A 26,372-nucleotide genomic window follows, 5' to 3' on the forward strand; every position below is an offset into this window, starting at 1 on the left:
GACAAAAAGAGGTTAAGTGCAATATTCTCCAACATGACTAACTATAATTAGCCCTCAGCCACCAACCTTTAATGTAGAAAATGTTGCAGTTGAACAGATAAAATGAATAATGGAATGGATGCTAAGCCATGGTGCGAGAGTCAGCAGAGATGGCCAAAAGTTTAAATGCAAAGCTTGGTTTTGAGAATGCTTTTACAGGTGGAGAGAGAAATGGAGAGATGGAGGAGTTTATACAGGGAGTTCCAAGGGTAGGGCTGAGGTTGATGAAGAATCTCCTTTCAAAGTGGAATGAAGGGGAGGGGGATTGAAAGTGCAAAAGGCCAGAATTGAAGAACAGAAAGACACAGTGAGAGTTGTAAGACAGAGGAAGCTGCAGAGACAGAGTGGGATAGAACCTGGAGGTATTTGAGAACAATTAATGTACTTGGGAATAGGGAACCAATGTGAGTTAGTGAGGAGGGGAGTTGGGGGCAAGTGCGACTTAGCACTCACAAACACGGCCCCCAAGATAGGTTCGGAGGCAGGGGGTCCATAAAATTGCAACTGGAGGTGGGGAGTGGAGGGCCTGTCACCTCTCCATTGCAACGCACTTTTGTTGGGGGCTGGATAGGTCGAAGACAGCCTTCCCGCCCAGAGGCCATGAGGCCCTTAAATGGCCTATTAATGGGCTCTTCTTGCCACCACTGAGATTTAATCAGCGACAGGGGGGCCTCCACCACATAGGGAGGTCACCCAGTAAACGAGGTGATCTCTCTGTGGGCTTAGGTGGGGGGCCCTCCTCTGTGGGCCATCTATGGCCCACAGAGCGCTCCCACTGGGAAAACCTGCACTTCCCTGAACCGCCCTCCCCCTGCATTAAACTTCCCCCTCCCTCCCGCCTTGCAGGGCTCGCCGATCTGGCCCCAGCGATCCCATCTCATTGACCTTGGATGCGGGCTCCAGGGCTGGGCCTGGGCCCAAGGCCTCTGCAGCACCAGCAGTGGCCGTCACTCCTCGTGACGTGGCCATTACTGCTGAGCTGCTGGCCCTGTGATTGGCTAGCAGCTCTTGGAGGCAGGATCCCCATCTTTATAGGGACAGGGATCCCAGCGCTGGGCTGCCAATAGGCCTCACAACTAGTTTCACTTCGGGTGGTGGCAGCTGGTGAAACTACGGCCATGGGCACAAAATCCAGCCCACAGTTGCTCTGTGAAACTGATAAACTAGTTTGTAGGTGCTCAGTTGGTAAGGGCACTGCCCAATGTGAAGATGAGCCATGCAGACCAGGAAGATCACTAGTTAAATTATTCCATCAGGGTAATAATAGCATTGCTATAGTGGTCTGCAGCTTCCCTGACCATTCCTTATTATTATCCAGTAACTTCTGCTGTAAGATATGCCCCAGCAACCATTGACTGAAGACACAAGTAAGCTCAAAGTGATGCCTCTTGCTATTAAATAGCCCTCAACCATTCAATACCTAGGCTTGCAGTCAAATAATGGATGTGGTATCAGAGGAATTGTACTCCAGATGTATCAAAGCCTTCAGAAGATATTTTCCAGTGTTAAACTGACCTATACCAGTACATGATAATTTGCCCCAGTGACTCCTTCTACTGTTCCACTAGTACAAAAATATTCAATAGTTAGCAGAAAGCAATGCTCAGTAACCTGACAGATTCAACTGTGGAGCATTGGATTTTCATTCTGTCACATAGGAAATGAATGCTTTAACCCCTGCCTGAAATGTATTCAGCTATTCCACAGTAGGTGAGTTTCACTGGGTGTCAGTCATGGGGTGGTTGATGGAGCAATTCTGGAAAAAGGAGAAATCAGCTGAGGGGGAAGTGAACGAAATTCCTTGTTCTTCTCTCCAGCTCTTTATGGTCTGTCATCAAGCGTTTGGTTTGTGAGGATGAATTTCTCCCAGTTTCCCTCATTTTCCTCTGTAAAGATACTTTATACAGTGATTCATACTTTTACTGCTTTGTTAGTTTAACCCTTTGATGATTATGGTAGCTTTATTGCTACAAAATCAAGTGTTCAACTTTAGCCATACCGCATGTTACACACACATCCTTAATTCTAATTACAATACTAACAATTTCAGTAAGAGATGATGAGTTCAGCATGGAAACTGCAGTCTGATTTTCCAATGTCAGCAAAGTCAGGGCTAATGTCTTCATGGTGATGTTTATCAGAGAAATCCAATACTCAAAACACGAATAGTCTATTGTAATTTTCAGAATCAGAGAATGGAGTTATACTGTCTGTTAGCATTATTTAGGTGGGTTAATTTCTTGGCGCTGCTAGTTTTCCATGCATGTTCCAGGACATTCTTGGTAAATGTCTCTATTTATTGGTGAGGCATCAATCTACTTAGTGCTATGCATTCTCGGGCAAAATCAGCAGTGATGGCATTGTTTCCAGTTACTGAAAGGAAGCTGCACAGAGCTAATCACTGCTGACGAGATGCCTGCATGGTCACTCCCAGTACTTTAGTTGGTAAGGGCATTGCCCAGTGTGAAGATGAGCCATGCAGACCAGGAATCTGGGGAGGGATTAGTTCTGCTGCACTAGGGGTAAGTTTAACCTACCCGCTGGGTGGGAAATGGACTGCTCTGTGTCAGCTCCCTCTGTTGGAGTCAAAGGTGGGTAAAATCAGGTGGGCAATTTTGAACGGGCAATCAACTTGAACCTGCCCATTTCCTGTCCGGTGAGCTACGTTAAAATTACCCCCAGTGTCTTTAATGTCCGCATAGTAAAAGCAAATATTGAACGGTTATTAATGGGCAGTGTTACTAATGATATATCTTACAAGCAAAGGGAATATACTTGGAAAGAGGAAAAGAGTACAGTTTTCAATTTGGGTTTAGGAGATTAAAGTCTCCGCTGCAATTATTCTTACCCCTTTGTGAGCAAAATAGATGACAACATTAGAATGATGTTGGTCTATCTATTGAATATGGCCTTCACTACTGGCTGCAGAAATAAATATAAAATATTCTTTTCTGAAAATAATTGTGTAGACATGTGATACCTCTTGTGATACCAAGGAACAATGAAGGTCTCTCTACTCTCATTTCTGTTTCCCTGTGATCTTTGTCAGAGGGGATTGATCAAAGTCAAAAAAGAAGACTTGAATTTATATAGTGCCTTTCATGACCATCAGACATCTCAAAGTGCTTTACAGCCAATGAAGTACTTTTGAAGTGTAGTTATTGTTGTGATGTCGGAAAGGAGGCAGCCAATATGCACACAGCAAACTCCCATAAATAGCAATGTGATAATGACAAGATAATCTGTTTTGGTGAGGTTGATTGAGGGATAACTATTGGGCAGGACACCAGGGATAACTCCCCTGCTCTTCTTCAAAAAAGAGTGCCATGGAATCTTTTACATGCACAGGGCCTCAGTTTAAAGTCTCATCTGAAAGAGAGCAGATCAGACATTGCAGCACTTCCTCAGTACTGCACTGGAGCATCAGCCTTGATATTTGTGCTCAAGTCCTGGAACTTACAACCTTCTAACTCAGAGGCAAGTATGCTTCCAACTAAACCATGGCCGAGACACAGGACTCAGGTTGGGACCAAGTCCTGGCTGTTGTTTTATTGTCTCTGAATCTTTTTTTAAATTTAATTGCTGGTAATTATTTGAGAATTTTATTCAAATTTCATGCGGGAGATACTCAACTTGAGGCTAAACTGGGTGCAAAATTGACTAAGTGATTGCTTTGCTTGCTGATTTGTGCTGGCCTGAGGAGCGACCCCAATTCAGCTATAACTAGGCAGAGCAGGCGTGGCACAGGCTCTGTCTATTTGTACCTGAATTTTGCATTCATGGTCCTGCAACCTGCATAGGATCTGAATTTGCATATTTAAGGAGCCTAATTCCTGTTTCAGGTGGGTGCCTTGGATGATTGAAAGTCACCTGAGCCAATATGGCATCCGGTGCACCATTGGCAAAGTACCAGTGCTGCAGATCACGACACAAAATTTGGAGGTTGAACACCGATTTAACACTGGAAAGATGAGTTGAATTTTTCCTTCATTAAGTGAAGTTTTGTTTTTAGTCAACATCAGGCCACTGACTCCTGCCCTCATTATTGGTTCTAGAACAGCATTTGAACTAATCTTTTCTGCTTCTGAAGCTGCTTTGCAGGCACTGAAGCAATATTAAACTTAAAAAATACAGGCTATTATGACTGGTGTGATGTGAAAAATGTGGACACTGCAATCTGGTAGGAGAAATCAGGTCATTTTTGTAGGCAAATCTAATTATCTGCCTGATTAGCTCGAGTTTGTTCAAGGAAACGAAGAACTGTTTCTAAAAGGAAATTGCTAACATTTGACAAATAATAAACAATTGCTTTATAGATGATCTGTTTATTTTCTCAATCATGGACTTTGAAGAAGGCTAATCTAGATGGTATTTTTATGTTGTATTGAACTTTCTTAACTGTAATCCAAGTGATTCTAAAGAATGAGGCTAAGTACCCTTGCACACACCCACAGTGATATTTGCAGAAAGATTATCCCTGTACAGCCTTAGGCTGTTTCCTTCTTGTTCAATCAGTCTCATTCTGTACTATTGGGCAGTGTTTCACCCAACATTTTCTTTTTCATTCATTGACACCTATCCTTTCACCCCATCCACATTGACTTCCACTGGCTCTCCATCCCCCAGAGCAATGAGTTCAAAATCTTCATCCTTCTTGATAACAACCCCATTCCCCACCTCCTCCGGCCCCATGTCCCATTCTCGCTCTGTAACCTCCTCCAGCCCTCCCTGCCAATGTGTTCAATGCTTTTCCAACCCTGACCTTCTGTGCATCCCCCCATTCCTCCACTCCACCATCGCTAACAATCTTTCATCGTTATGATTTATGCTGTAGACCCCTTTTCGTTGCTCCTTCTTCCCCTGCTTTCAAAATCCTCCTGAAAACTTACTTTATCAACCATTCCTACTGTCACCTCCATTAAATCACGAAATGTTCTACCGCTGCTCTTCATCATTTCTTCTCTATTAACCACCTTGAAATTGTTTTCAGCTTTAAAGTTATCGTATAAATGCAAGTTGTCTTTCTCCTTGACTTCCTCCTCAGTATTTTTGACATAATTTTCCTTGTTTCTTTTTTTGTCATTGCTCTCTTTAGCAAGCATATGTCTTTCATTACTTTCTTTCCATTATCATTTTCTTTCATTGTTACATTCTTCCTGGTGCCACTTCTTGCTTCTCCTTACTGCCCTTTCTGTCTCTCTGTATTACCATGTCTTTTAACCATTTTCTCTGTCATTTGAACACAGCCTCAAAATCATGAATAAATATTATTTAAAATAATTAGTTTGCTGTTAACTTTATTCATTTACGGGATGTGAGCATCACATCATGTGAGCCACCATTTATTGCCCATCCCTAATTGCCCTTGTGAAGGTAGTGGTGAGCCACCTTCTGAACTGCTGCAGCCCATGTGGTGTCGGTACATTCCTGTTTGTGGGGGTTTGCTGTGTACCTCATTGGCTGTAAAGCAAATTGGGATATCCTGTATTTGTGAAAGGTGCTATAAATGCAGTTTTTTTTCACGTGGTTCATTTTATATATGAATAGTTGAGAAATGGTAGGTTTTCAGTAATACCCATCATCACCTGGTTAGTCATTGATCATATTTAATGCTTTAAGCTCCAGTTTATCCTTTTCTAAGACAGCAAATTTCTTTTGCTGAATATTTACTGTTGATCGTTGTATACAGGCATCAGTAAAATGCAGACAAATACTTTATTACAAAGAGGTGAAATTTATGTTATAATGTGCAGAGGTCAGATGGGTGATTTTAATGTAATTTTTCTGTACATTTTCTGTGACTATTTTGAGCTGTTGATCTATCTCTAGCCCAATAGAGAAACTTTTACAAAGGATTTACATTACTGGACATTTTGAGTTCTCATAAATGGAAGGCATTCTGATCCAGAAAGAAGAATACATGAAAGAATTTATCATGAAACAATAATCTTAAACATTATTTTCTGGAAACAGGTGATATTGATGGAAACATAGAAAATAGGAGCAGGAGTAGGCCATTCGGCCCTTTGAGCCTGCTCCGCTATTCATTATGATCATGGCTGATCATCCAACTCAGTAGCCTGTTCCCGCTTTCGCCCCATTCCCTTTGATCCCTTTAGACCCAAGAGCTATATCTAACTCCTTCTTGAAAACATACAATGTTTTGGCCTCAACTGCTTTCTGTGGTAGCGAATTCCACAGGCTCACCACTCTCTGGGTGAAGAAATTTCTCCACATCTCAGTACTAAAAGGTTTACCCTGTATCCTTAGACTATGACCCCCGGTTCTGGACTCCCCCACCATCGGGAACATCCTTCCTGCATCTACCCTGTCAAGTCCTGTTAGAATTTTATAGGTTTCTATGAGATCCCCCCTCACTCTTCTGAACTCCAGCGAATATAATCCTAACCGACTCAATCTCTCCTCATACGTCAGTCCCACCATCCCAGGAATCAGTCCAGTAAACCTTCGCTGCACTCCCTCTTTAGCAAGAGCATCCTTCCTCAGATAAGAAGACCAAAACAGCACACAATATTCCAGGGTGTGGCCTCACCAAGGCCCTGTATAATTGCAGCAAGATATCCCTGCTCCTGTACTCGAATCCTCTCGCTATGAAGGCCAACATACCATTTGCCTTTTTTACCGCCTGTTGCACCTGCATGCTTACCTGCAGCGACTGGTGTACGAGAACACCCAGGTCTCGCTGCATATTCCCCTCTCTCAGTTTATAGCCGTTCACATAATAATCTACCTTCCTGTTTTTGCTACCAAAGTGGATAACCTCACATTTATCCACATTCTACTGCATCTGCCATTTGCCCACTCACTCAACTTGTCCAAATCACCCTGATGCCTCTCTGCATCCTCCTCACAACTCACCCTCCCACCCAGTTTTGTGTCATCTGCAATTTTGGAGATATTACATTTAGTTCCCTCATCTAAATCATTAATGTATATTGTGAATAGCTGGGGTCCTAGCACCGATTCCTGTGGTACCCCACTAGTCCCTGCCTGCCATTCGGAAAAAGACCCATTTATCCCTACTCTTAGTTTCCTGTCTGCCAATCAATTTTCTATCCATCGCAATACACTACCGCCAATCCCATGCGCTTTAATATTACATGCTAATCTCTTATGTGGGACTTAGTCGAAAGCCTTCTGAAAGTCCAAATAAACCATATCCACTGGCTCCCCCTCATCAACTCTACTAGTTACATCCTCGAATAATTCTAGTAGATTTGTCAGGCATGATTTCCCTTTTGTAAATCCATGCTGACTCTGCCTGATTCTACCATTGTTCTCTAAGTGCTCTGCTATAAAATCTTTGTTAATGGACTCTAGAATTTTCCCCACTACTGACGTCAGGCTGACTGGTCTATAATTCCCTGCTTTCTCTCTACCTCCCTTTTTAAATAGTGGGGTTACATTAGCTACCCTCCAATCTGTAGGAACTGTTAGAGTCTATAGAATCTTGGAAGATGACCAACAATGCATCCACTATTTCTAGGGCCACTTCCGTAAGTACTCTGGGATGCATACCATCAGGCCCTGGGGATTTATTGGCCTTCAATCCCATCAATTTCCCCAACACCATTTCTCTACTAATACTGATTTCTTTCAGTTCCTCTCTCTCATTAAGCCCTGTGTTCCCCAACATTTCTGGTATGATATTTGTATCCTCCTTTGTGAAGACAGAACCAGAGTATGCATTTAGTTGGTCAGCTATTTCTTTATTCCCCATAATAAATTCCCCTGTTTCTGACTGTAAGGGACCTACATTTGTCTTCACCAATCTTTTTCTCTTCACATACCTATAGAACTTTTACAGTCAGTTTTTATGTTCCCTGCAAGCTTGCTCTTGTACTCTATTTTCCCCTTCTTAATCAATCCCTTGGTCCTCCTTTGCTGAATTCTAAACTGCTCCCAATCCTCAGGTCTGTTGTTTTTCCTGGCAAATTTATATGCCTCTTCCTTGGATCTAATGCTATCTCTAATTTCCCTTGTAAGCCATGGTTTGGCTACCTTTCCGCTTTACTCTTGCGCCAGACAGGGATAAACAATTGTTGCAGTTCATCCATGCGCTCTTTAAATGTTTGCCATTGCCTATCCAGCGTCATCCCTTTAAGTAACGTTTCCCACTCCGTCATGGCCAACTTGCGCCTCATACCTTTGTAGTTTCCTTTACTAAGATTCAGGACCCTTGTCTCAGAATCAACTACGTCACTCTCCATCTTGGTGAAGAATTCTATCATATTATGGTCGCTCGTCCCCAAGGGGTCTCGCACCACTAGCTTGTCAATTATTCCTCTCTCATTACACAATACCCAGTCTAGGATGGCCTGTTCTCTAGTTGGTTCCTCAACGTATTGGTCCAGAAAACCATCCCATATACACTCCAAGAATTCCTCCTCTATGATATTGTGACTAATTTGATTTGCCCAATCTATATGCAGATTATTACTCATTTGTAATTACTCATAATTACAGATGTTCCTTTATTGCATGCATCTTTAATTTCCTGTTTAATGCCATTCCCAACATTACCACTACAGTTTGGGGGTCTATATACAACCCCCACTAACATTTTTTGCCCCTTAGTGTTTCTCAGCTGTACCCACACAGATTCCACAACGTCAGAGCTAATATCTTTCCTCACTATTGCGTTAATTTCCTCTTTAACCAGTAGTGCAACTCCACCGTCTTTTGCTTTATGTCTGTCCTTCCTAAATACTGAATATCCCTGGATGTTCACTTTCCATCCTTGGTCACCTTGCAGCCATGTCTCCGTAATCCCGACTATATCATACCCGTTTACATCTATTTGCGCGATTAATTCATCCACTTTATTGCGAATGCTACGCGCATTAAGGCACAAAGCCTTAAGGCTAGTCTTTTTACATTACCTATCCCCTTCCCACTATTTTTCACTGTGGTCCTGTTTGATTCGGCCCTTGATTTCTCTGCCTATCACTTCTTATTCCCCTTACTGTCTTTTGTTCTTGTCTTTGATCCCCCCTCCTCTGACTCCTTGCAAAGGTTCCCATCCCCCTGCCATTTTAGTTGAAACCCTCCCCAACCACTCTTGCAAATACTCCCCCTAGGACATCAGTCCCGGTCCTGCCCAGGTGTAACCCGTCCAGTTTGGGCTGATCCCACCTCCCTCAGAACCGGTCCCAATGCCGCAGGAATCTAAAACCCTCCTCCTCACACCAGCCCTTCAGCCACGTATTCATCCGATATATCCTGCTATTTCTACTCTGACTAGCACGTGGCACTGGTAGTAATCCTGAGATCACTACCTTTGAGGTCCTACTTTTCAACTTACTTCCAAGCTCCTTATATTCTGCTTTTAGGACCTCATCCTTTTTTTTTACCTATGTTGTTTGTACCAATGTGTACTGCGACCACTGGCTGTTCACCCTCCCCCTTTCCTTTAACCGCTCCTGTAATCCTTGACCCTAGCACCAGGGAGGCAACATACCATCCTGGAGTCTCTTTTGCGGCCACAGAAATGCCTATCTATTCCCCTTACAATTGAATCCCCTATAACTATTGCATTCCCACACTTTTTACTCCTCCCCTGAGGAGCAACTGGTTTACTGCTCACAGACAAAACTTAATAGAAATGTACAAATATCTTGCATGCACTGAACCCCTTAATGTGCATCTCTGCCATTGGTATTTCTTTTCAATTCAGAGTTAAGCATGCAATGCATCCTTCTTAACAAAGACAGATGTAGATAGTTCCAAGGGGATAGAAACTGAAAGATATGAGAAGGGAGATGAGAGAGAGGGAGATCATTGATGAAGTGAAAAGGAAGGAAACAAAATAGTAAAACCTAAGAACATAGTGTTTATTTTTTCTCCAAGTATTTTTGACCTTTACATTTCAGATATGTAAGTGAGTTCCAGCTCCCTATATCCAGCTTTCACTTGTCCAGATATTGAGCTAAATTTGTAGGCTGCCCAGACAATGAACAGAGAACTTCCTTCAGTTTATTTCAGCTACTGGCTTCATCACATGTTCACACATGATTGTTCTTGTCTTCGGAAGATTGCAGAATAACACTGTTAGACTTTGACTTAGGCTTTAACTGCCAAACAAATTTATTAAGCAGTAAAATAAAATAAAAACACAAGATATATTTTTATAGTAGTTTTTAGGCTTAACAAGCGCCTCATGTAGCAGAAATAATAAATTGTTTATAACTACTGTGCATAACTATGATGTGCAAAATATTCTTACATATAGTTCTTCTCCTATTATACAGAAGCTATGGCTTTATGATCTGCCTTTGACAGATTTGAAGATAAAGGCTCATTATTACCTTTACAAATGTGACCCAAGACTCCAGAAAATTTAAATAACTGCTTGTAATATTTTTTTAATAGCTACGAAAATAGCAAACACAAATTTGAACAAATCCCCCAAATGTTGATGTTTCAATTGAATGGTTTGCTCAGATACTTGCCTTAGTCAAACTAATTGTAACAATTGTATCAGGTTAAGTTGGAATGTGATTTCTCTGAGTCAGGGTGGTTTTAGGTAAAGGCCTGCTCGGGTTTGGAAAAAAAAACTCGACCCGAACCTGACAGAACCGCATCGGACCCAAGCCCCACCCGGTCTGAGTCCTTCCATTTTTTCCCGCGCCCGACCCGACCATAGTGCACTAACTGTACTTACCACTTTTGGATGGATGGAATGGAAGGAAGCTACACTGCTGCAGCATGAGCGCAATGACGCCATAGAGACGCTCACTCGCTCACTGCGCAGACTCAGAGTCTGTGGAGTACTGTGTGTGTCCGGCCCGGACCCGGCCTGACCCGACCCGAGCCCAAAGGCCGGACCCGGAAGAGCGACCCAACCCTACCTGAACCCGACACATGTCGTTGGGTCCCGTCGGGTTCGGGTCAGGTAGCAGGCTTTTAGTTTTAGGCCTTTATATACCCTGGACAGAATTAAAGAACTGAGAACCAGGCTAAATCTTAAACCAAAATGTAACTTCAGCACATTTCTAGTCCATCTGACATCCCAAAGTTCAGAAAACACCATGGGCTAAATTTTCACCACGGAGTTGGGAAACAGGAACAGGTCTGCTTTAGGGTCAGAAACACGCCACCGGTGGGAAACTGATTAGAGTTCGGATTTTCATGGGGGTGAGCCCTTAATTGATATGGATATGTATTGCCTGTCCACTTAGTTTCACTTGGAGTTGGGTCAGATGAAATGTGGGACTCGTTTAGACACCCAAAGGCAGCCATCACTGAGGCTGCTGTTGTCCTAAGGGAGAGATCTGCAGTTTGTGCCAAAGCCTTTCACTGCACCAGAGGGAAGCAAGGTGTCACGGGGAGCCAGAGGCCTGGCACACGGAGCACGGCAGACAGTCGTTTCATTGATGTCAGCCTGGATCGAATGCTGGAGGCCGTGAAGGAGAGGAGGGATGTCCTCTTCCTAGATTGTAGCAGGAGGTGGCCGCCTCGTCATGCAGCAGGGGCACCTCTCTTTTCAGTGTTATCTCCGTCTGTTTCCTCTTCCTGCTTCTCTCTTACCTCCTGCTGCTGCTCCTCCCCCGATGAGCTGTCTCCAACCAGGGCCTCACTATCCTCAAGGTCCACACCTCCCTTGAGGGCCATGTTATGAAGAGCGCAGCAGACCACCACAATGAGACCCTTGCAATACCTTACGAGGGTATTGGAGGGCACCACCCGACAGGTCCAGGCACTGGAATTGCATCTTCAGAAGCTTGATAGCCTTGTCCAGCTGAGCAGATGGCATTGGTTGTATCGCCTCTGTGCCTCTATCTGGGGCTCCTTTGGAGGGGTGAGTAGCTATTTCTTCAAGGAGTATCCCTTGTTCCCTGAGATCCATCCATAAGGGTTGGAGTGAAGATCTGAGGCAGCCTGGACTGGCAGAGGATGAAGGAGTCATGGAAGCTGCCAGGAAAGTGAGTGCAAACACAGAGGAAACTCTTGTTGTAGTTGAAGACCAGTTCAACGCTGAGAGAGTGGAAGCCCTTCCTGTTGATGAATCTGGACTGTCGCTGGGTGCCTTGATGCCCACATGGATGCAATCGATGATGCCCTGGAGCTGGGGGAATACAGCGATGGAGACAATACCCACTGCCCTCTGTCCCTGCGAGGCCGAGTCTGTCGTTAATGAATATGCTGTCTAGCTCTGGCAAAGAGGGCATCAGTGACCTGCGAGATGCAGTGGCATGCAGCCGTTTTTGAGATGCCACTAAGGTCTACAGCTGATCCTTGGAAGGAGCCAGAAGCGAAGAATTTCAAGGCCACAGTAACATTGACGGCTACTGGCAGGCATGGTGACCAGTGCCGCAAGGTGTGAGGTCTTTGGCGACGAGGGCACAGATGTTTGTGACCATCTACCTGGAGAGTCGTAGTCTCCTGTGGCACTGGTTCTCAGTCATCTCCAGGTAGCTTTGGCTACCTGTATTGTGTTCCTGCATTGAGGCTTTCATTGCCTTCCTGCTCTTCTTTCCTCTCCCGTGCCCTCCACTGGGCCCAAAATATGACAGCCATGCCCTCATTGCCAGCTGGAGCCTTCTTAACCGGATGGCCGCCCAATTGTCCTTGGCAGCCTTGCCCCCTGCTCTTCTGCCTCCATGATGCCAGAGGATGCCAACCCCATTTAAAGCCCGGGCACCAAGTATGCACTCTCCCACCTGTGAAGTGTCAAGGGCACCACCTTACCAAGTGCCTAGTCCCCCTTTGCTCTGCTGACCCTCTTATGGGGCCAGGGTGATGCTCTGGGGTAGCCATGCCTGGCTCCACACTGCGTACCTGCCTCCTCTCAGCTGTTCAGCAACTGACAGCTTCTGAAACTTGTGCACCCCTTTAAATATTGCACCCTCCCTCTTCAACAAGCATTAAACAAGCTTTTTAACAAGTTTAATTGGCCTCAATGGGGAGGAGAGTGGGTCTCCTGCCCACCCTGATGATTTTTGCCAGTGCCAGGTGGCCCTGAAAATTCAGCCCCATATTGTACTCTGCCCCGAAAGGCCTCCAATTAGTTGTTCTGCCAAAAATGTCCTGCTCGCTTGTGAATTTGCCAGCACTATCTGCCTTCGCTGTCTCTGTGGGTGCTCTATTCAACACATTCACCACCTTTGGTGTGAAGTTGTTAATCTAAACAATCTATGCACCTTCCCTCTTCTCAGCTTAAGTCTGTGCCCTGAGTAATGGATTTGTAGTTATGCCGAACAGTTTATTTTGGTTCAATTTATTTGTACCCCACAGAATCCAGGAACATCAATAAAGGCTCTCGCAAGCTTTCTTTTCTTTAGTGTAAAATTTCCAGCTTCCCAAGTCTCCGTTTCATTGTCTCCTACGTACCTTTTCCAAAGTGAGGCTATTCCATATGAAGTACAGTGACCAGAATGTTATACGCTACTGCAGATGGGGTTGAACCATACTCGATAAAGTCTCACCACCACATCTTGGGAATTAAGTTCCATTTTATTAACTATACACCTGAAACTTGCAGCAGTTGAACATTTCAATGTTTTAAGGATACATGAAGTGTGCCTGGGGAGGAAGAGTAGTGAAACCGTTATAAGTTCTTCTTGTCATAATATTCAAATGAAGTAATGGCATTTTGTGAGATGTGATTTGACATCATAGCATTGTAGTTTTTGGGAAACAAAGAAGAAAGCCTTTCATGAAGAGAGTGCTTCTTTAAGCACTGAGATGTCAGCTCCAGAATGTAAAATTCCAAAGTAGACAATAAAACATTGCAGAGTTACTAGCATCAACACAATTTTTTAAAATACTTAAAATTGGGATATGATGGCTTTATACAGAATATGTAATGATTCCTTTAGTATTCCTAAATTTGTAATTACTTTTTAAATGTTGTGACAGCAGGGCTGTTGGACAAAGTATGAAACCATTCAGGAACACATATTTTAGTGAAGGCCTTTTTATTTTGTAAATTTGTTGAGAATAAATTGCTGTCACTAGTTGAAAGGAATCTAAAGCCTAACATTCTTGCTCCCTTAAGGTCTAACAGAGGAGAGTGACTATTCACTGGTAGGCACTCAGCTTGAATACAAAATAGTTTTTATCCAACTTCCCAATTTCACAAGTGACTTTTAGCTGTATTGATTAAAGGAAATGCTTTTCACCAGATGCATCTGAGGTCATGTAAGACAAATCAGAGCTGTTATACAGGCTCAGTGCTACCTGGGAATACCATCGTTTCTTTCTTCATATAAACTAACATTATTGGTTTTTCTTTTGCTCCCTCTATATGAATTAAGTTCCTGCATTCGTGATGTGGTCCAGGATTGCCCTCGGTCCATCGTATGAAAATGTTTTTGACCAAGGCAAAATGTGACCAATGCTTATCTAAGACAACCTGCTGATTACTATCAAATGCATTTGCAAGGGCAAACCCATATCTGGGATTCAAACACCAGCTCTCCCATCTGAGAGTTCAACAAGCTGGTATTGTAATTAGAAGGTTGCACTGAATTTAGTTGTTTATGATAAAAACAAAAATGACACACTTATAAAGCAAAACATTTCAAGGGGAAGAAAAGGGAAGGTGAAGTGAACACCGAGCAGGAATTAGGTGGCGAGTAAGGGAAGGGTACTCCAAGAAATAATTTTGAGGATGCTTTTGAAGTTGGGGAGAGATGAACCAAGGTTTAGGAAGAATTACAATGCTCAGGAGAGTGATGGTTCAAGTGACTGCCATCGATATGGGAGAAGAGTGGAGCAAGCACAATAGAATCTGAAAGTGTAAACTGGAGGAGATAGCAGACGAAGGGCCATTGAGGAACTTGGAAACACACGTCAGGATTTTGAAACCAATGTATTAGGAGATGGGAAGCCAGATAAGGTTAAATAAAGCAAGGCGATAGGTGTGTGAGACATAGCACATGATAGAATGTAGCTACAGAAATCTGAAAGAGTTAGAGTATAGGGTGGCAGTCTGGACACTGGCTAGGAGAAGGTTGGAGAAGTTAAGCCTGGAGATGTCAAAGGTTTGAATTAGAGTTTTAGCTGCAGTGGTGGTGAGGTAAGGAAATAGGCTGCCTTAGGTACTGTACAGGCAGTGTGGTTTGAAACTCAGCTCAATGCCATGCCAGCCTTAGTGAGCCATCAGTGGGAGAAATTAATTGTTGTATTCCTCTGATTTTATGCTTAATAAGTTTTGTTCCTATCCTCTGATACTAAATGACCTCACTTACTCTCTTTTCTGCTTTGTTTTCTGTAGGAGAGGCTGTGCATTTGGCCCGGGATTTTGGGTATGTTTGTGAGACTGAGTTCCCTGCAAAGGCAACTGCAGAGTTCCTGACCCGACAACATTCAGACCCAACTGAGCTCCATGCTCGAAAAAATATGCTGCTTGCCACCAAGTGAGTACCAGAATTACAATATATATCTTTATCCAGTCAAGAAGATATTAAAGTACACTTAACTTGGGCTCTGGTTGTTCAAACAGGACCCTTTTGAACATTTGTAGTTGTCAAAATTCAGCAAGAACATAAGAACATCAAAAATAGGAGCAGGAATAGGTCACATGGCCCCTTGAGCCTGCTCCATCATTCACTAAAATCATGGTTGATCTCCTACCTCAATTCTACTTTTCCACCTTATCCCCATATCCATTAATACCCACCTTTGAGACCAATGTCCTGTACATGTCTAAAGCTAACTGTTCTGTGAATTATGGAAATGCAAGAAATTCCAATTCATTTCTTTATACTGTTGGCCTCCAGATTAACTGAGCAATCATAAGTTTCTTACTCTCTAACCATGATATAGAAATTCAACTGGTTGTCATAAAAGGGTTAATCCTGAGGTCTCTACTGGATCTGGCTTTTGTTGAAGCAGAGGTATTGAGCTTCATCTGTTCTATTGGAGCCAGGATTTGTGCAACACTAGGAGAGTTGGAATTGTATCCAAAAGCTCTTTGGTTGGAATCAAGGCTCTCAATCCTGACAGGACCTTACTATTCTAATCAATACTCTTTACATTTAATAGCAATAATCTTGTGCAGTCTGCAGATGTTTCCACAATGGAATACTGTACTTTGAGCTGATTGAAGCACTTAGTTACCAGCTCTCCCAGTCTCTTATTCCAGTACATAATTAACTGGAGGATGCAGAGCAACTGCAATGCTGATAAAGGTCACTCAGCAGTCAGGCATTGCAACTGTAATAGAGAAAATATATCTTTTGTTTAGCTGGAACACAATAATTTATAATGATCTGAAAAATTAAATGTACAAAGCCTCAATAGCAATGCATCTAAACCATGCGTTAAATAAATAATGCAGAGCTATAAAATACCACTTAGAAGAGTTGGTCACTCTTGAACATAACTATTTGATTTGAAAATTTAAAAAAGGATTACGAAAAGAATAGTGGTATTCGTCATTGACTATAAATAAATATCATTACCAATAACATTTAGATTAAAATGTAGCAGCTCTAATTTGTTACACTTCTGACTGTATGACATAACAGAGGTTTCCAACATATGCAAGCATGTTGTCAGATTGTCAGTAAGTCTTCTTGTTTGAACTTGGCATTGAGTCATTATCCTCAAAAAATACCCTTGCCATAACTGCAACAGCACATTGTTCTACATTTACCTGGTGACTCCTTAGCTGCTTGAGAAGAGTTTAAGATTGGTCTTTGAAAGTACAGTATGATTGTTATTGTTTTCTCATCTAGATTAACAACATCCCTTTCTCTAGAACCACATGTTTCTACTATCTCCTGAGATCACAAATTACAATAAAAATAGAGGACTATATAGCCCTTAAACATACATTACATTTGGCTTCTCACTACTATTTTTAATGGTGGCTGGCTGCTCAAAGTACCAGAGAGCCATGGATTGCAAGTTGGTGGTCTTCATGCTTATTTAAAGACACTATTCCCTGTTGTGCTGCAGGGTGGGATAACAGCAGCAGAGCAAGCACCACTGCAGTCTACCTAGGAGGGAGCAGGCCCTTCATCTCCATATAAAAATGAGCCCTAATGACATTCAAATTAACATACCTGCGGGCGGCGGCCATCCCACTCCGATATTGTGGCCGCCATCCATGCTCCGCGCGCCTTCGGAACTCTGCATGGAGTTCCGGGTGAGAACCTGGTGGGGAGTGGGGAGCAATAGAATTTTCAGGGCGGGAGGGGTGAAGGAGCAGGGAAATCAATTTTAATTGGATGTGGGGATGGTGGGAAGGGGTTGAAGGGCAAAAGATTGAAGGTTGGGGGGGGAAGTTCAGGTCTTTGTAAAATTAATGGATGGTCATTTCGGGCAATGAAATGACCATTGTTTGGGGGGGAAGTTGCGGTTGGGAAAGGGCCTCCATCTCCTAATTATTTATTAAAAACATATTATAAGTGCAATCTATTTATAAAAATTTAAATAAAAGCAAAATACTGCAGATGCTGGAAATCTGAAATAAAAGCAAGAAATGCTGGAAATACTCAGCAGGTCTGGCAGCATCTGTGGAGAGAGAGAGTTCTGATGAAGGGCCACTGACCTGAAACGTTAACTCTGCTTCTCTCTCCACAGGTGCTGCCAGACCTGCTGAGTGTTTCCAGCATTTCTTGTTTTTATTTTAACAATTTAAATGTGTGTTAAGGGCTTAAAGCCCTTTAAAAATGGCACCTGCGCAGTGGCACCGGACACCGTTGCCGGGGACGCGGTGGCCGCCCCCTTACGTCATCGGGGGCGTGCATGGTATTGCGGGAGCTCAGGGATGGCACATCTGTGCAGGATGCATGCCGTTTTTAGAGTGCAACAGTGGTGCACTCATAAAATTCAGCCCATGATCTGGAGAGAACGAATGTTAACTCTGTTGTTGAGAAACAGTCGTTAGTGACTCAGAAGAGGCTGGGGTGAATGACTTCAGCAGTGGGGCTTGTGGTTGCTTCCCCTTATCGGCATCCAAATAATGTAAAAAAAAGGAAGGCTTTCATTTACGTAACGCTTTTCACGACCACTGGATATCTCAAAGTGCTTTGCAGCCAATGAAGTACTTTTAAAGCATATTCACTGTTGTAATGTAGGAAATGCGGCAGCCAATTTACACACAAGCTAAATCCCACAAACAGAAATGACTGGATAATCGGTTTTTTGTGATGTTGATTGAGGCTAAATATTGGCCAGGACACCGGGGATAACTCCCCTGCTCTTCAAAATAACAACATGGGGTCTTTTACATCTCCCCCAAGCAGAGAGATGGGGTCTCAGTTTAATGTCTCATCCAAAAGACAGAATCTCTAACAGTGCAGCACTCCAGTAGGGTGTCAGCCTTGATTTTTATGCTAAAGCCCTGGAGTGGTACTTGAACACAGAACCATGTGACTCAGAGGCAAGAATGCTACCAACTGAGCCACAGTTGACACATACAATCCAGCTGCACAAAGGGATTTTGTGGGGGGTGCGGATTAGTGGTCACAGCACTGACCATGGCTTCCATCACTAAATGTAAAAGAACAACAGCATTCTGCAGTAAGTCTTAAACCAATGACCCCATTTTTACTCTAAAAGCAAAAAATAAGACTTTCCTTGATAATACCAGACTGCCCCTTGAGACAGCTAGCACCAGAACAGCAGCACTGGAATCAGTAGCAACAGGTTTGTCTGGGACCAGTTGCCCCTGATCTGCACTCAGAACTGTTGGAGGAAATCTGAGTGCAGAATTCTCTGACATTCATCTGTATCAAATTAACATTGCTGTATGCTTTTCAGGCACAGTCAGAAACAGTCATCAAATTAACCATACAGGAGATTCATGTGCAGTGCTTTTCAGGAGTAGAATAGATTAGTGGCCATTTTATTTAGCATTACACTTGTTTTTTTGGGTGCTATTTGGGAACAGAGCAGAAGAAAATCATCCCTCAGATGTGAATTTTCTTTTTGGGGGGAGTATATGAGAAGTAATTGCACTGTCAACTATGGAATGGTGATGATTATGGCTGGAAGGTTATCACAGGGTTAAAATTAAAAAAAAATTTAAAGATGGGAAGTCTTCATATCAGTGAGTCCACTGTCCAGCATGGAATCAACCAGGATCATCCTCGTTTTGACCTGCAGGCTCCTGATCTTAGCTAAAATGTCAATGGTTGTGCTACAATTGATTTTGGTGTCCTTAGGCATAGGAAGGGAATAAAATAAAATCAGCCATGAGGGGTAGGGAAATCTTTATTGCGTAGTGCTGCTTGACTTAACATTGATTCCCTGTGGGCAGGCAGCATGAGGGCTGCTACCCACATGGCGTTCCTCATTTATATAATTGAAGAACGCCATGTGGGGAATCAATGTAGTCTGCAAAGCGGCACAATGTGGACAAGTCTTTCCCCCTTGGTTTCTGTTCAAGAGTGTAGTCCAGTGAGGTGTGTGTGTGTGTGTTTGTGTATGAGATCTGGCTTGACTGTGATGACATGTACAAAGAGCCAACATTCACTACCCAAGTTCACACATTAAGAATAGCTATTTGTGTGGTATTGGAGGGTAACCAGTACCCATGGAATTGGGATAGCACCTTCAGCAGTGAAGGGGAAAAAATACAAAGAAAATCAGGCTCATTAATATGTCACTCTTGATGCAAAGATGTTTCTACTGTTGTGTACTGATGAAAGGGAATTCATTTGTTTGCTATTGTTCAGAATATATCAGAGATAGTCTTGATGCAGAGTAACTATCTATGGCTCTCATTAGTATTGAGGTTGTGGGAGAGATACGTCACCCAGTGGTGATGAAGCTCAATTTCCTCCCTCCCCTGCTGACTACTTTGGAATTTCCTGGGGCAGCTTTTATTATTGTCATTTATCCAGTGAAAATGGTTGATACTTATGCAGAAGACAGGTTCATCATCCAGTCAAAGAGAGGGTGCTTTATATGCCCACAGGTTGGGCTCTAGCTTAGTAAGGTTTTGGCCTGTTGATATATCAGTGCAGTATCTGGTGTATGTGCGTCTATGGGGGAATAACTGGCAAATTTCCCTGTCTGGTATTAATTAATAGGTCATGATGTAATGTTTTTCAAGCATTGCCGTCAGGGTGTATTTTGTTTGAACTGGAATTTGTACACCTGCCAACAACCTTGGACCCACAGGGCTTAACACTGTGATATCATTAAATTTTCTTGGAAGAATAATCTTCACAACATTTCAAACAATTGGTGTTGTATTGGATCCCTGTTACTGTCACCATCAATTTGCCAGCTCTGCTAGTAAGTGACACCAGGCAAGAAATGACAGTGTTAGGGTTTCACTTGAGTGTGATGTTTTCCCTTGTGAAGCTTTCTAGTTGAACTATTATTTAGCACAATCCATGTCAAATGAGACCATCATTCCAGGCAGCAGTGGGTATTGCAATCTTGCCCAGGGTTCCATTACCTGTTCCAATGGAGCCAAGAGAATTTAGTAATTCTGACTGGTATCTGTATATGTGATAATATTGCATTTAGAAAGGTTGACTGAAAATGGGAATCGGGAATAAATTCCCTGGTGACATTTCCAGATAAATGAATGATGAATCAATTGATAAGAATAAAGATGTCAGAAAAAAACAATAAATAAGGTATCTGATATATTTAAATATATGCATATTATAATATAGTAGAAAACATAAAAATAAATGCAGTCAATTGTCATAAAATATGTTTTTCTTGTATTATTTCCTCTGACTTTTCCTGTCCTGTGCACTTCCTTGGACATGAAGACAGTCTTCAGACCTGCTCCCAACCTGTGGTCAATGTTGCTTTAGAGCTGGCAGCAGAGGAGTCCTCTAATTTTCCCATCCTCTCTGTGAGGAAGGGCCTGAATTGTGGTCAGAAGCTCATAATATGGGAGAATCATGATGGAATCATCCTTCCTATCATTCTAGTATACTGAATGGCGAAAGCATTGTACACTCCCCAGTATGTTGTAAAATATTAACATCACAATGTATAAACTAAATTATATAGTACATAGTGTATCAGAACAAATCATATAGGGTATAATATTATATTATATTGTGTATATTTCTATTTATCTTTCGTAATATTTCATAGTAAACCAATGTATCTGATTATAAAATCATGCTTCCTGTCGGTTGCACTTCAAGTCTCACATTCTGGTATCATAATTTACTGATGCAATCAAGTAAACAGGGACACATTGGAACTCAGGAATCAGAAAATATATGAAGCAAAAGTAAGGAAAGTGACTGGAAAACTACCAGTGAGAAACTGCAAAGAATTTATGAAATCAACCAGGCTTAAATGATCAGTCAGACAATTCTACCAAAAAAAAAAGAAATCAAACCAATCAAATCTCTCAGAATACTTAGTGAAAATTCTATAGTCCACCATTTGCCCACTCAGGGTGCCTGAACGTGGGCTCAAAATACAATTTCTAATATAATAAAAACATGGTAAAAATTACATATTTCCCAATTATATTATTAAGCTCAGCTATGAAAATTGTCTTTTGTGTACCATAATTAAGATTTTTACTTGGGGACGTCAGCCTCTCTCAAAAGCCTGAGCTTTGCTGTTGATATTTTTCCCAGAGCTCTCACTCTGTCAGCTGAAGAGAGTTAATCAACTACACCTGTGCCTGTGATTCCCATGATGCTACAATCTGAGCACGCAGTGTGAAGAATTTCCCAACATTAAGATGATTTTCTCAGTGCAAGTGGAAGTATGCTTTTCCTCATGCTGTAATGGGATTTCTGAGTTTCTTCGCTTTTCTGAATGATGGGGATGAAAACTGGAGAATGAATTTTAAAAGTTTAATATTTTTAATTCAGAGCTAGTGTGAAAAGTAGTGAATACACCACTTGTGCCTTGTTTGGTTCCCAGTGAGAAATCCTAATATTGTTGTTCACAGAAAATGTATTTATTTGCATCAATACCAATGTCAAATTGTAACTTTACTCAGGCTATAACAGTTTGTTTTTCTAAATGATTTCAAGACAAACTGGAAGATGAATTTAAGAAACTTTGTTTTAAGTGAAAGCTGCACATCAAACCTATATTCAAAGAGTTTAGTTCAGAGAGATAAAGGAAGATGATTATTAGAAACTGTGCTTTATTTTGTTTACACTTAGAATTCCAAAATAATTACTGATGTGAGGCTTTGTATTCCAATATGAAACGTTTCCTGACTCAACAACAAATATTTTCCGACTTTGTATTCTGACGTGCTAAATTCCCTGACCAAGTAGTAATTAAACTATGATTTACCTGAGGCTTTGTTTACTTAATAATTAGACTTTGTATCCTTAAAGTCTATTTTACTAGTGGAATAGCAGACAATACATTACTTGTTTTAGCACTTCTGCCTTTATGAAACAATGCATCAACTGATTTTTATGGGAGATCCGTTAAGGTTTATAAAAATCCAGTACATTTCTGTCTCTCTTCAAAGTACCTGACTTATGAAAAAAAGCAAAAAATGATCCATTGCCTGCTGATTTCACTGATTTTGATAATCTGGACTCACCCTAGAGCAGGAGCCAGGAATTTACAAGTAGCTGTCAATCTATAGAACTTTTCCTAGTATTTAGACTCCAGATGATTTCAGAATGTACCTATAGATCACTCCCCTCTTGGGTTGTGTGAACAGTGGCTTTAGAGAGACAGGCTAGGTTAAGGACAGATTAATTTAAACAGCTGAACATCACAATATTACACTAGATCCCAGATTACCCATGAGCAACAACATGTGAGATCAACGAGCAAATTATACAATGTATTGTAAATCATGGCTTAATATATCGTCATATGTATTGTAGTGTGTTATGTGTTTCCTACAGTATGCTGCTGTACAATACTTGATATTGTGAAGTTGAACTGAACTGTCCAATGCCACATATCACCATATGCCTCCAGGTCTTGAATCCTTCCCAGCTTCATCACTTTCTTGTCTACATTTCAGTACCTTTCCTGGGCTTAGTGAGCCAACCACAGAATTTTAAAAAGTCAAATATGAAATAATTATAGACTCTATATTATAAAGGATAACAAATGTCTGGTAGTAAATTTAATGCAGCAGTTCAATCTTGTGGTTCTGCTGAGGTTCGTAAGCCACTTTGCTCTCGTGGTTTATGGTGACATCACAACCCTTAATTGATTTACTGCATGGTAACTTACTGCCAGACATTTGTATCCCTTATAATATGTGGCCTATAATTATTTCACATTTTGTTTTCATATCCTATGGGTATTGTGAGCAGAGTAAATCTTATTTTAAAAACAGGTTGTACACTTGGTCCTTGTACTTGTCACTCAGCAGCATTCTCCAAATCCAGCTTTAGCTTCTTATATTTTCTCTGGCACTTTTATTTCACTCTTTTAAACAATTTTTTCCCCACTGTCTTCTATAATTTTTAGTACAGTAAATGGAGACAAATCTGCAAGTTTACTTTTCTATAAGGGGACACTTCTGATATTAATGATGTTTTACTGAGCGTGACACGGCTATTAATACAACTGGAACTTTAAAAAGACTTACCAGAAGCAAAAATTCTTCAATAACAAAGGGGAAACTAATAAAATTAATGGAATGTTTCAGTTCTACCATAAAAACATGAAGAGATGACATCACTTCTGTTTAAAAAGAAATAGGTTATGGAGAAGTATGGTCCACTTTAAGTTTTTCTCTTTTTTTGTTGAATTTTGAATATGACATCACTTTGGCCTGTTACTAAGGAGTTCCTGGGGTTGGGCTTTGTCTTCCTGCTGTAAGTCAGTCAATGTGTTTTTCACAAGTGTCTTGAGTCCGCTTTAGCTGAGCTTGGGACTACTTCTCCAAACGGTGGAAGGGTGCAGGACAAGTTATTCCCTGGACTAGGCCTTAAAGGCAGTACAAATTACCGGCATTTTCTTTTGTTCTGCTGACAGCTCTGAGGAACAGCAACCAAATGGTTTCCTATCCCTCAGTGCAGCCCTACTACACCATAGACATAAAGAGAAGCCCAGGAGTTTGCTTGCGGTTCCTTTACATCATGTAACTCTAATGCACAGTCCACGGGAAGTCTTTGGATAAGGTGCCGACTCAATGGAATTCCCAGAAAATGATACCGGAAGCATTATGGCATCACTTCCTCAACATTTACAAACAATTTCAATACTTCCACCTGTTTCAGCCAGTCAGGATTCTCCAGGAAATGGATGTAAGGTTCAAACAGGCCAGAGATCTGGCTTTATGGGTCAATTTTCCCTGCCCAACACCCTGGGAACTGGAGCACATGGCACTTTAAGAGGAAATTTGGCACCACTGGGTCCTTCAGTGGGAGGAGAAAGAATACACTTTTGGAGCTGATTTTTTTGATGGACTCTGGATTTACCGACTGCTGTTAATACAGTTCCCTCAGACTATCAGGCTAAATCTCACAAAACATTTCTGCTTTAGTGCCATCCATATTCACTATTTAACCAAGCTTTAAAGAAAGGATACCAAATCCATTAACAATTCTTGATAACAATTTTATAGGCAAAACTCTTTCCATAAAAGCAAAAGAGGAAATATTTAATGGGACTTAAATCCAATATAGTGACCAAAGTGTTGAATGTGATGATATAAAATCGTTGCTATTTGAACAAAGGTGACAATCTGTTTAAAATAAATAAATAATTATTTATTTAAAAAGGCAAAGGAGTTTTACAAAAAAGCTTTAAAGTTCTCCTTTTGACTGCACAGTATGATTTCAACACATATATTCCTCGGCAGCCAATATTTAATGTTCCAATTTCCTTTCTTTTTTAGGCAGATCTGTAAAGAGTTCACAGATTTATTGGCTCAGGACCGCTCTCCATTAGGGAACAGCCGCCCCTCAGCAATCCTTGAAGAGGGAGTGCAGAGCTGCCTGACTCACTTCAGCCTGATTACACATGGCTTCGGGAGTCCCGCCATCATTGCTGCATTAACCGCCTTCCAGAATTACCTGGTGGAGGCTCTAAAGGGGCTGGATAAGATGTTCCTGAGCTCATCCAACAGCCATCCCTCGGGGGAATCCGTGACTAAAAGCACAGACAAAGAGGCCAAACATCGGAAATAACCGGGGACAGATGGCATGGACCAAACTGTTCTAATTATTAAAGAGATTAAACAGTCATTCAACGTGCAATTAAAAAAAAGGACAAAAAAAAATCATCAGGAGGATTGTGTGGAGGTGGCTGCACAGTGACAACTTTCTAATTGAGGCGAAAAAGAGAGGAAGAAGCAAGAGAAAAGAGTTAGCCTGGTTTTGTCAGGACCAAATAAGGCCTGGATCCGGGCTTGTCTCAGTCAATGACATGCACATTGAATTACCTTGGGACATTTGATCCAGAATTTGGGAGCTTTAACATGACGACATTAACAAAGCACAAGCTTGAAGCATCAGCCTCAGCAGAGCAAGCAAATAGTGTTCCATATGTATATATTTATTTATGTGTAATTAAATGGGAACTTTAAATAGACCTGTGTAAGCTATTTATCTGCTGACCTGGTTTTCTGCAGTGAGTGATAGGAGATGAAGACTTTGGTTTTAGATTTTTTTTTAACTTGAGGGTTCAGGCACAGGATAAGGACAGACTGGCAGTATCTGTGTATAGGTCATTGTATTTTCTTGTGGAAGTGATGCACAGAAGAATATTTGTGAATGTGTTCCTGAACCATATTTTGAAATGGTGGCGTGTGAGGTATGAGGTTACAAATCTCTTAATTTGTTTGTCTAGAGTGTTTCATAAATTGTTGAATAAATTGTGCTGCTATACAGAACAATTCTATTATATATTTCTTTCATGTAATGAAAGTAAGGTTGTCAGGACTTTGCAAAACAAAAGGCTTAAAATAAACCAATGTTTGGGTTTTAAACTTATGGGGCACTCTGCCTTGTTAATAAAAGATAATAATTTAAATGGTGCTAAACTTTAAATGTTACTTTGATTGATTTTTTTTTAAAGGGAAAATATAGGGCCTGGGTTTCACAGCAACTGATGAAACTTTCACTATCCAATTTTTACTTTTAACCTGGCAGTAGTAACGATAAACTGGATTAAACTTGATCTCTTTGGCACTAGCAGAAATTCTTTACTGCTGGTGTGGTCAGTGTGGAGTTACCCGGGTAAGTGGCACAATTACCCACCCGTATCTGATATTCCACCATTTAAAGAACAATAGGGCGGGTCATATCATCAAATCATTAGCAAAAACATTGGGCTGCATATCAGACACAGAAGGAGGCATCCCATAGGCAGAAGTCCTATTATGTGCTTTTCCTCACAATCCACACCTCAATTCTAAACAGAACATTCCTCCCCCCAATCATCCCATTCCTGTGATGGTATTCCTTTTTATCCAGTAATTAAAA

General features: G+C 41.6%; 1 protein-coding gene across 4 annotated transcripts in view; it reads left to right on the forward strand.

Moving 5' to 3' along the window:
- LOC137347151 (transcription factor AP-2-beta-like) overlaps positions 1–25,911 on the forward strand; it is a 79,998-nt gene extending 54,087 nt beyond the window's left edge. For 2 of the 4 annotated variants that reach the window (XM_068011300.1, XM_068011302.1), the window contains exons 7-8: positions 15,281–15,422; positions 24,785–25,911. In XM_068011300.1, coding sequence (XP_067867401.1) covers positions 15,281–15,422; positions 24,785–25,076 — 434 coding nt within the window. In that variant the 3' untranslated portion in view covers positions 25,077–25,911. The other 2 variants (XM_068011304.1, XM_068011303.1) reach the window with 2 other exon arrangements.
- The last annotated feature ends 461 nt before the right edge of the window (positions 25,912–26,372 follow it).

The sequence above is a fragment of the Heterodontus francisci genome, chromosome 31, assembly GCF_036365525.1.
Source record: "Heterodontus francisci isolate sHetFra1 chromosome 31, sHetFra1.hap1, whole genome shotgun sequence".
In the NCBI taxonomy this organism is placed as follows: Eukaryota; Metazoa; Chordata; class Chondrichthyes; order Heterodontiformes; family Heterodontidae; genus Heterodontus; species Heterodontus francisci.